Here is a 12,566-nt window from a genome sequence, read left to right as displayed (position 1 = left end):
ATCATCATATCTTCTAGGAACTCTTTTCCTCGTACGAACAGTTGGAGCAAAGTAGTATGATGTGAAGTTAGATGTTTCGGCTGTCAAACTTCCCGCAACTATTGAACCTTCCACCTTTGCAAGATTTCTTGCTTTCCCCTTCAAATGTTTCATCTGTCGCTCATACGGATACATCCATCCGTTGTGAACAGGTCCACGAAGCAATGTTTCATACGGTAGGTGGACAACTAGATGCTCCATGACGTCAAACAAGGTTGTTTTGGCTTCTGATGACAACCATAAGATGGGAACATGAACGTTTCCATTGCTCTTGATATGTAACTCACTTCTTGAGCAAATATCAGGTAAGTCTATCCTTGACTTTTTGTTATCTTTTGTCTTCCCAGGGACGTTAAGTAATGTATTCATGATGTTCTCAAAAAATTTCTTCTCAATATGCATGACATCCAGATTGTGGCGTAAGAGAAGATCCTTCCAATAGGGTAGCTCCCAAAATATACTCTTCTTATGCCAATTGTGAGACACACCATATCCATCAGGCATATTTCCAGGAACATGCCAATTTCCTCCAACTTTAACTGTTTCCTGAGCTCCGTAATAATCAATGTCTTCTTCGATCTGCTGGCCGGTGAGATATGGAGGAGGACCGTCTCTGACAATTTTTTTGTGCCGAAACAATGTCTTATTTCTTCTGTACGGATGGGCAAGTGGAAGAAAGCGACGATGACGGTCAAACCAACAACTCTTCCTACCATTCTTCAGTTGAAAAGCATCCGTCGATCCAAGACAATATGGACAAGATAATCTTCCATGTGTTGTCTAGCCAGACAACATCCCATAAGCAGGGAAATCACTTATCGTCCACAGCAGAACTGCTCGTATCGTAAAATTGTTTTTCAAGGAACAATCGTACGTCCTCACCCCTTCTGACCACAATTGCTTTAGCTCTTCTATCAACGGTTGAAGAAAAACATCAAGAGATTGTTTTGGATGCTTCGGCCCAGGGATTAATATGGTCAAAAATAGAAATTCTTGTTCCATGCACATATCCGGCGGTAAATTGTACGGCGTAAGAATGACTGGCCACAAAGAATATTGTCTACCAGACATTCCAAATGGACTAAATCCATCGGTGCATAACCCAAGATAGACATTCCGAATATTTGTAGCAAAATCTGCGTGTACCTTGTTGAAATGTTTCCACGCTCTTGCGTCTGATGGATGTGCAACCTCACCATCTCTCTGGACATGTTCCGCATGCCACCTCATCGATGCAGCAGTCCTCTCAGATTGATATAATCTTTTCAATCTGTCTGTAATTGGTAGGTACCACATCCTTTGGTACGGTACCCTATTCCTCCCACGGCCTTGCGGTTTGAATCGTGGTTTTTTGCAGAATCGACACTCTTCTAACTTGTCATCTTCTTTCCAGTAGATCATGCAGTTGTCGATGCAAACATCAATCATCTCCGAAGGCAACCCAAGACTATAAACCAATTTCTGAATCTCATAATAAGATTCAGCAGACACGTTGTCTTCTGGCAAATACTCTTTAAACAACTCCGCCCATGCATCCATGCAATTCTCAGGTAAATTATGATCCGTTTTAATATTCATCATCCTAGCTGCTAGAGACAATTTAGAGAGACCTTCTCTACAACCAGTGTAGATTGGTTGATTTGCAGCATCTAGCATTTCATAAAACCTTTTTGCATCCAAATTAGGTTCTTCTACATTTCCAGTTCCATCAGCTATTGTTGTAGTTGTTTCTAAAAATGCATCACTAATCATATCTTGAACCCTATCATGATCTACCATCTGCTCATGATCTTGATGTTAATTATATTCATTATGCAAATGATTCGGTTCTTCACTATGATGACCATCCTCAAAATTATTATTACTACTACTAGCTTCATTTCCCCCATAACCCTCTCCATGTTGATACCAAATGTAGTACTGTGGTGTAAATCCTCTGTTTACTAAATGCTTCCATACAGTTTCACTACGTGCAAATTTTGAATTCTTGCATTTCCGACAGGGGCAGAACATCTTACCACTTTCCTGTGTGATCGGTGTACAGCCCGCCTGGTGCATGAATGTCTCTAGGCCGCTCAGAAATGCGTTCGTCACCCTCCCGTCGGAATCTTTGTGCAAATACATCCAACTTCGTAACTCGTAAATACTACCGCCACCGGCCATTTTTTTCTTAGATTTTTTTTTTAAATCTTTTTTTTTCTGATTTTTATTTCGGATTTTTTTTTCTCCCGTTTGTGTGTTGTGAGGAAGAGAGTTGTGGGAAATGACATATATATAGAGAAATTTTCGAGTTGGGTAGTTGAAATATAACAACGATTTTACAAGGAATATTTTACATGGATTTTACATGGTTTTAACATATTATTTACAACGACTTTACGACGAAATTAGGTAAGTTAAAGCACATTGAATACACGTTTTCACCTAAATATAACGGTAACATGCTTCGTTGTAATGTCGATGTAATGATTACGACGTATTTCTCATTCCACGTACATTCGTCGTAAACTTACATGGAGTTTACAACGAAATCAGTTCGTCGTAAATTTACATGGCGTTTACGACGAAAGTTATATTCCTCGTAATTTCGTTGTAAAGACCATGTAAATTTACGACGAAATATTTTCGTCGTAAATGTTCGTTGTTACGGGCACGTTTTCTTGTAGTGTTTGGTGATAATGTGTTGCATCTGAAAACATATATAGCAAAACATAGTGTACACATGAAAGGAGCCAGCTGTTATGTTACCAAATGATGAGAGCTTTACCCGGTAGCTTTTCCACTGTGGAGACTAACTTGTTCCTCCTTAGTAAGGAGTCCTTACTTTCTTTATCGATAGACCACCAGCCAAGTAATCTGTTATTTATCAAATGAGAATGATTAGTTTTTTTTTTCTTGTTGTCACCAGAGATTCCCATTGCTCAGTTTGTTTTACCTTTTACAATGTTGAAAGAATCTCAGGAATACACGAGCCAATGATCTCGCTAAATATCTTCCATAAGGACCACCAACATTATAAATCCACAAGACAGACTTCACCACCGAAGTATATGTAACAAAAAGCACCGTAGCTCCTTGTAGCAGAAAAAGAGGTACAAACAGAACTACAATCGGAATGTCTTGGGAGAAGCAGATGTTCCCGGGCAATTAGATAAAAGATAATTAGCTCAAACACGTGCAAAAAGATACGGACTTGTTTCTGTAAATGGGATTTTCATTACATATCGACCAATATCAAGGATGTCGCATTCTCTGTTGCTGTCCTCATTTCGATATCTTACTCCCACTGACGATGAGAAAAGTATATGTGAATCCCTATGGATCGACTGATTCCTCCATTTTGTGACAGGAAATCCAAATAACTCTGCTATGCTGTAGATTGAGAAGAAAGAAGATTGTTCATACTACTAGAAGATGATAGTTCAGAAAGACTTCAAGAAGAAAAAAATTAGTTTACCAAAGTTTATAGATAAGTCCCACAATTCCAACGCAACTAGATCACCTATACAAAGCTCGGGACATAACAGATTCAGAAAAAAAAAACAGACTGAGACTAGGCAGTAATATCATGATAGAAAGATGACAAACAAAACAATCTGTTTTGCAAAATAAAGAAAAAGTATACAAAATTATAGACATTGCAACGTCAGCAACACTTCCAGGGTATCGTTTGGAGGCTAGAAGATCATAAACTAATTAAATAGTGAAGTAAAATGTGCAACATACCACGTGATTTAACAAGAGTGAAGGTTATGGCAGCAATGAAGGAAACCATCCATATGGAAACCCATGTGTACTACAAAAATAAATAAACAATGTAAGAAGCAAATTAACAAAGGTTAAAGAACTAATGAAACCACATTTTGTAGACAGAATCCGATTAAGTGATCATATTTAAAATGCTCATAGAGAATAACCAACTTACGAGAATAACCAATCCACATTTTGTTGAATTTTCGGTTTTTGGTTATTTATTTAACTAAATAATGTATTTGTAATATTTGATGTATTATATTCACCAAGTAAATAATTTTTTTGGCATCTTAAACCATCTATTTACGATGAATATTTGATATCATATAAAAAATTGAACAAATAGACGTAATTAGATTGCCCTTAATGAAACATGCAATGTTAGTGAAGGAAACATGCCCCTAAGGTAATTATGACAATAGGATCCTGCTTTAATAGTATAGATATTAATTTTAATTTTATTATGGGGTTAATATTTTAATTAAAAAATTATATACTTTTAATAAAGATTTATACTTTTCAATAAAAAAATTCAATTATTTTTATGAATGCTTAAATTATATTTAAAGAAAAAAAATAATTTGAATGGTTGAAAAAAAAATATTTGAACTTGGACTCAATGGCCCAAAGAAAAAAAAATGTGAGAATTGGATCTGATTTCTCAATCGGCTCAAATGGTTCAAGAGAGATCTGACGTGGTCAGTGGGTTGGATCCGAAAAAATAGTTCAATATAGATGTGTTATTAATATTACTTGATTGCCCTTAATGAAACATGCAATGTTAGTAAAGAAAGGGCAGGCTAAGGTAAAAATGACAATAGGATCCTGTTTTAATAGTATAGATTTCTACTACTATCAATGTTTCCAAACATGTTTAAATGGTACTTCTACTTTAATAAGATAGACTAGAGCTTGACCCGTGCGACCGCACGAGTGTTTATGTAACGATTGTATATCATATATTTAACGATTGTATATCATATATTTTGTTACTGTTATCGTGTCGTGTTATGTATATATTTATTAAATGTCTGTTGGAGCAGTTATGTAACTATACAAAAGATTGGATGTATATATATATATATTATTGTATATATATATATATTAATATCTATGTTGGATCAAATTTATATTGACATTTCTTTCGTATTTAATCGTATAATTGAAATGTATTATTAGTATATTATGTGTTTGGGTCAAACTGAAAATGAGTTACAACTATTCTAAAAACCCAATTGGATGGGATATAAATTGACCCGCCTATTTTAACTAAATCATGAGAATAAAGTTAATTTTATATTCAAAATATGAAGTTGATATTGCTGGAATATTTTTTTTTATTTAAAAAAATTGATGATAATATTCCGAAAAAGTTTATAATAAGGAAGGTTAAAACATAAGTGAACCACGTCTAATATATATGCAAAATATTTTATTGGTAAGTTATAGTAATAAACATTAATCAATTTTGTTTATTTATGGTAATGTATACATATTATAATACTAAAAGCGTGGAAGGTAACTTTTAAATTGTTTTCATAGTTTATGTTGTTTCAATAGTTTGTTAATATTTATTTTAATAGTTTGTTAATATAAGTATATTTTAAAGTTCATTTAATTACATTTAACTCAAATTTATTTAAGGAAATCACATTAATCTAACTGAAAAAGACAAGCATTAAAATAAGAAATTCAATTTAATTCTCAGTGGCATGAAAGTGTAATTAAATTTAAAAATTAAGGGATATTTTTTAATTGGTATTTCTCTTTTAATAATAGAGATAATTTTTAAAAACATATCCATTCTTAAATATTTTTTGAATAAATAAATATTTTTAATTTAATCAACTGAAAATAATATCCGTACAATTGTGTGAGTCAAATTCTAGTTTTATTGATTCATGTTATATATTAGTGCTGTATGTTTTAGGTAACATTTTAATGATGCACGTTTTTTAAAATCTCCATTATTAAAATTATGCACGTAAGGATAACTCATGAGTTTTTTTTGTTGATTAAATGACATTATGTCCAAATTTATTTAAGGATATTTCATTAAGGTAACTGAAAAAGACAAACAATAAAATATGAAGTTTAATTGATTTAAGCATATTTCATTAATGTAACTGAAAAGACAAGTAATAAATTAGACAATTTTATTCATTTTAGGATATTTCATAAATGCAACTGAAAAAGACAAGCAAAAAAAATAGGGAGTTTAATTAATGAAGTAAGAAAATTTTCAAATGGGTACTTCTCTTTTAATAATATAGATATTTGTTATCCATTTAGGTACGGGTTGTTCTTTTCGGATTTTTTTTTTAATTAGGTTCCACTTAAATATTACTCCCTCTGTTTCATTATAAGTGTCGTTTTAGGTTTCGGCACACGGATTAAGGAAACAATTAATTTTGTACATTCCCTATAAAAAAACACTATTACCTATATACCTAACCATATTTCAACCAACAGAAAAATAAATTTTTCATAAAATTAATAAACTTTGCATTGAAAATCGAAAACGGCACTTATTTTGTAACGAAAAAAATTCTCTAAAACGACACTTAATATGAAACGGAGGGAGTATAAATTTATGTATGAGTATTGATTGGGTTCTTTTGGGTCTGGATGTGTTCAGTTCTGATATATAGAAACCTAAAAATATCTAAATAACAAATGTATCTGAAGCGGATTCGGATATTTGTACAAAAAATAATCATAGTATCCGATTTGGTCCAGGTCTTTTGAATACAATTAATTATATTTTACGACTCATCTATAATATATAATAATAATTATGAAAAATAAATATCAATGTATAAAAATATATGAACCAATATCCGCGCGGGTGCGTGGATCAATCTCTAGTTTATCTTAATTGGTTAGAATTATCTTTAAATTTTTTTATAGTATACCAAACTGGCACAGCGTCGAGTTAAGATTTAATGACCGTTTATACCAAAAGGTATAGCCATTCAATGAAAAGGAATAGCCATTCAATGAAAAGGAATGGCCATTCAACGAGGACTGAATGATCGTTGATTTTGAAGAATAACCGTTTAAACGAGAGTTCTTGGTAATCGTTGATTCCAAAGAATACCGGAGACAAAGAAAAACTAAAAGTTCTAAGATTTTTCTTATTCAATATATCAATAGTAACAATTGACAGACTAGTTACAACTTAAACTAGGTGTCTTGCCCGCATGTGCGGGCATAATCTTTTTATAGATATTTATTATTTTATATAGATATTTATTATTTTATATTTTGTTAATTCAAAACCAACATGTTAAGTTATTATTTATATTCTTAACAAGTTTATACCAAACATAAAATAATTTATATATGACAGCAAATTTCATTAAAATATATATATTAATTATTGTGTTGAAATTTTCTAAACACTCATATATTATAAATGTTTTAGACTATATTTTTATACAAATGTTTTTTCTTCATTAATATTTAATTATATACTGTTTTATATCTTAATTTTTATAATAAAAATATTATTTAAAGATAACAACACAGCATATAAGTATTATCTTATTTTTTAGAAATATAAAAGATAACAACAATATTTTTTAGAAATATAAAAGATTATTTCAAGATAACAACAAAATATATGAGAATTATCTTTTTAGAAATTTAATATTATTAATATAAAATTCGTTTTTAATTAAATTATTATATATAAAATTTTATTAAGGATAACAACGACATTAACCAGTCTAACTTTTAACGTGAGAGCTCGATTCCGAAAATTTACTTGGCAAATAATAGTATAGATAAGAAATACTTACAAACCCTAATCTAACGATATGAAAGTTATTAACAAAGATCATAAAGCCCAACACTAATCATAAGCCCAACAAGTAAATACAACTACACTGAATGCATTAGATGCGCTGAATCAGTAAAGACGAGATCGTGTAAAGATGCGCTGCATCAGTATCATTATTACAAGATGCTTAATCAAAACACGACATACGAAAGTATTATACATTTTCATCATGGGCGTCTGAAATCTCTACGCGTCGTATACAGGCATACGGAGCTTAATCAATTCACGACATATCGGACATGTCTTGCATTTCTTGCAGCACGTGCTGAAACACACAAAAACGACACGAACATTGTACAAGATGGTATTCCAAGAAAACACAAAATGGTCTACACTTCTAATTAGCAAAATACAATTAAGACTACTGGATACATTAAAAGTATCGGTGGTATGTGCTAGTTTGTGTCACAATGCAGGTTATTTGGCTGTAAAGACAAAATGTATTGACACAAAGTCATGTTTGAACAAGTGCTAGTTTTGATAAACAACTTTTTGGAATGACAATAGCAATAGTACTTATTGAAACATGTCATTTTAGATGTTTACTAAGAGCAAACAATGCGGTTTAAGGGGGGCAGAGAAAAAGAAGAAAGAAGCAAACAAAAGGAATGTTGGTTTACCTGCAGAGGACGTAATGTTTACATGGGAGTAGAACCATGTTGACCGGATTCTCAAAGCAAACTTTGCAAAGATTCTTCTCCTGCTGGCTGCTATCTGTTTGCTCACTCAATGCAGCTTTTGGTGAGAATGTGTTGTATCTGAAAACATATGGAGCAAAACATTGTGTATAAGTGAAAAAAGCTATCTTGTTTTGTTACCAAACGATTTCAGCCTTTACCCGGTAGTTTCTCCACTGTGGAGCCTAACTTGTTCCTCCTTACTTCCTTCATTGATAGACCAACAGCCAAGTAATCTGTTATTTTACCATATGAGAATGATTAGTTCTTCTCGTTGTCACCAGAGATTCCCATTACTCAGTTTGTTTGTACCTTTTACAATGTTGAAAGAATCTCAGGAATACACGAGCCGATGATCTCGCCAAATATCTTCCATAAGGACCACCAACATTATAAATCCACAAGACAGATTTCGAGAACGAGATATATGTAACAGAAAGCACCACAGCTCCTTGTAGCAGAAAAAGAGGTACAAACAGAACTAAAACCGGAATTTTTTTGGGAGAAGCAGGTGTTCCCTAGCAATTAGATAAAAGATAATTAGCTCAAACACGTGCAAAAAGATATGATGGACTTGTTTCTGTAAAATGTGTACCTCTAAGCTCAAGAAAAGGATGAATTGAAAGGTAATAAATGGGATTTTCATTACATATCCACCGATATCTAGGAGACCGCATTCTATGTTGCTGTCCTCATCCCCATATCTTACTCCCATTGAAGATGAGCTAGGTATGTGTGAATCACTATGGATTGACCGTTTCCTCCACTTTGCGCAGAGAAACCCAAATAACTCTGCTATGCTGTAGATTGAGAAGAAAAAATATTGTTCACACTACTGGAAGAGGATAATTCAGAAAGACTTTACGAAGAAAAATTTAGTTTACCCAAAGTTTATAGATAAGTCCCACAATTCCAACGCAGCTGTATAACAGATTCAGAAACAAAAGAAACAGACTGAGACTTGGCAGTGATATTAACATAGAAAGATGGTAACAAAAAACAATCTTTCATCTATTAGTAAATGTGCAACATACCACGTGATTTAACAAGAGTGAAGGTTATCGCAGCAATAAAGGAAACCATCCATATGGAAACCCATGTGTACTACAAAAGTAAATAAACAATGTAAGAAGCAAATTAACAAAGGTTAAAGAACAAATGAAACCAAATTTTGGGACACTCAAAGAGAATAACCAACTTACGAGAAGTGGTTCATCACTCATAGTTTCCTCATTTCTAGGCATGCGTGTCAAACACTTTCTGCAGGAGAAGTTGCATGTCAGTCATCACTGAGGGAAAAAGTCTAGATGACAAAAACCAAAACCTTAAAACTTTGATGAAATACCTGAGATTAACAACCAAAATGGCTACCTCGAAAGAAAGCAAGGGTAAGAAGACAAACGTTAAGTCAACATCTGCAAGAGAGGGAAACAAACCATTCATATATACCCTTTGATTAAAGAGTATTAGTAAAATGGTGGGAAAAAAATACCATATTTATCTTCAAGATGTAGAAAGAGAAGGATCTCAAAAGCAACAAGCAGTGGCGTTGCCATGACATATTGAAAAGGAGTCCACTGCAACAAGACCAGAACTTAAACAGGTTACAAGCAGCCCTGCCAAACTAAGATTAAAAGGGTAATAATCATACATTCTCATCATGAGGCATCGGTGGAGAAGGCAACGAGCATCTACCACGCGAAATGATAGCATGACACAGCCACCACAAGGGTGTAAATACAAACCTGCAAAAAACAGAATCAAAGGAGAGTCCAACAAGTCTTGATCCTCAAGGATGACTAAAGAAGATTCACTAGACTTAGTCAACAGAAGCCAAGTCATCAAAAGATAAGAACTGACCACCATGAGTGAGAAAGGAGATGATCAAGCTTGAGAGCAATAAGAAGCGTGAAGGAGAAGATGAAACCATTGGCGGAGACCGCTTGAAACGACTTCCAAATTTTTTTCCATCTCATTACTCTCCTCTGCACCAACATCACGAAACTGTGAATCAGTCAGAGAGACACTTGTTTGTTTACAGAGTTCGAATTCAAGATCTGGTTGTGGGAAAGTTGAGATTTTTTAGTGGAAATTTCGAGAGTCAACACTCAGTCCCAATAGTACCATTTTACTTTTATGTTAATAATATGTATTCCTTCCTTTTTCTAAATGTTAGAAATTTTACTTAAAACACGGTTACTAAGAAAATCTATTTTTATCTAAAATTTATATTATTAAAACTGAAGTACATTTTAGATTAGAGATTCGTGTGTGGCGAGTGGATTCATTATATATTTGAATTAATATATTTTTTTAATTTTCAAAACATGAATAATATATTTGGTATAGAACATTATTTTAAATCACTTTATATAGAATTTTAGAAGCTTGTACTTTAAAATCGTTGCAATTAAGTAAATTGCATAATAGATGATTTGTATTTTTTTTTAAATATGTATTATTTGTTCTCTCGTTATAGATTATACAAACTCACAAATGAATACCAAAATGAACCATATTTTGATCGGAGAGAAAGAATCAAACTAAAGTACTTTGTAAAGACATAATTTACCGCTTAATACCATTTTATTAATTATGTACTTTATGTTTTTGATAAGGGCATCTCCAAAGAAGACTGGAAAACGCTACTATAGTATAAAAATTTGACTTTTATTCTCCGATGGGATAGTATACTAAGCGACATTATAGTGTTTTGATGCTTTTTGTAACAGTGTTACACTAAATATAGTGTAGCACTGTAGCGACGGGATAACTTTGTTTTTGAATTTATTTTATTGTTTAAATACTTTAACTGGTTATATTTACTTTTACAAAATTTCAAATAAAATTCACTATTATGTAATTATGATATTAAATTTATTTATCATAAATATTTAGGGTAAAACCCGACCTACGGGCAGGTAAGCACGATAAGTAATAGAAAACTATTTTAGTTTTAATAAAAATTTGAAATTTTTTTTTTTTCACCTACTTTTGTAGTGGGTGTATTTGAAAATCTATGAGAGGGAGAGCTATTAAAAACCGATTATTGTATTTAAAGAGAAACAATCGTATTGCATGAGTATGCATTAATAGTTTAATGCATACAAATACTGCCCGCGATCGTTTATTCTTAAAGGCCAACTTGTTTAGGGCATCTCCATCTCAACTCCATTTTTTCCTCTAAAATAGAGTAAAAGTGGATATGGAGTAAGGAATGCTCCAACCCAACTCCATATCTCACTCCATAATGAAATTTACTCCATAAATAGAGTAGTTTATTTTTTGTTTGTTCATCACTTCATAATGGAGTAGAAAATGGAGTAGGAAATGGAGTAGGGTTGGAGCAATTTTACTCCATTTTCACTTTTACTCTATTTTGAAGGAAAAAATGGAGTTTTACATTGGAGATGCTCTTAGGACCATATAAGCTCATGACTTCCGCGTTAGTAGAATTAAAGTCAGAAAGGAAATAAATACAAAAAAATAGTTTACTTACTCAACTTATATGATGATTGATTGATAGTGTTCGTGTTTTATTGGAAGACTAGGTAGTAATCTGCGCCTTGCGCGGGATGAGATAGTTATTTTACATGTTTAAATTATATATGCGTGAGTTAGTATATAAGCTTATAATATGATACATAAACCATACTTATCGGTTTTGAATGTATTAATAGTTTATTGACTGAAAAAATTAGAATTTGTCTTCTGGAATATTGCAAAGATAAATTAAGTTGGCTCAACATAAGTGGGTTTAGCGTTTTATTTTTAATTGTTTCCAGTGGGCCGCGTTTAAGTTCAGTCACATTGGGTTGGATTTTATGTTTTTTGTTTTAAATAATTTTGCTCAACTTAGTAAAAAAAAGAATAAAAAATAAGACTAAAGGTGGATAAAATTTACGGCAAGAACGAAATCGATCCGCTTCACTTTCTGTCCCGATTTCGATTCATGTCATAAACAAAGCTAAACAGATTCAAGTCATTTTTTGACTTCCTTTCCTTTCTCTGAATTAAAATCTCCTCCAAACGGGTCTTCGATTTATGTATTTGGGAAGACCGTCTTCGCGAACAAACTCCTATCCCGTGATTTACTCCAAGCAAAGGCGATTCATTTAATTGAAGGTGCAAACCCAGAAAAAAAACTGTTCAGATCTTAGGTATGCTGATCTATTTATGCTTCTTTTGTGTAGATTAAATTGATTATCCAAGTTTTTTTAATATATGGATATTGGAGTATTGGAGTATTTTGT

The 12,566-nt window shown here is 32.5% G+C and overlaps 1 protein-coding gene across 1 annotated transcript; it reads right to left on the bottom strand.

The window, feature by feature from the left end:
* Positions 1–7,629: 7,629 nt before the first annotated feature.
* On the bottom strand, positions 7,630–10,470 carry LOC106324692. Its single transcript, XM_013762653.1, has 12 exons — positions 10,174–10,470; positions 9,965–10,058; positions 9,806–9,890; positions 9,659–9,728; positions 9,516–9,573; positions 9,348–9,417; positions 9,198–9,234; positions 8,909–9,113; positions 8,626–8,831; positions 8,475–8,549; positions 8,257–8,394; positions 7,630–7,901 (listed from the first exon to the last, which is right to left on the bottom strand). The coding sequence occupies exons 1-12, from the start codon at positions 10,308–10,310 to the stop codon at positions 7,823–7,825; spliced, it is 1,254 nt and encodes a 417-aa protein (XP_013618107.1). The 5' UTR covers positions 10,311–10,470; the 3' UTR covers positions 7,630–7,822.
* Positions 10,471–12,566: the final 2,096 nt, after the last annotated feature.

This window comes from Brassica oleracea, chromosome C2, assembly GCF_000695525.1.
Source record: "Brassica oleracea var. oleracea cultivar TO1000 chromosome C2, BOL, whole genome shotgun sequence".
Lineage (NCBI taxonomy): Eukaryota > Viridiplantae > Streptophyta > Magnoliopsida > Brassicales > Brassicaceae > Brassica > Brassica oleracea.
Note: the sequence above shows the minus strand (reverse complement) of the source record. Positions and strands in the feature narration are given on the sequence as shown.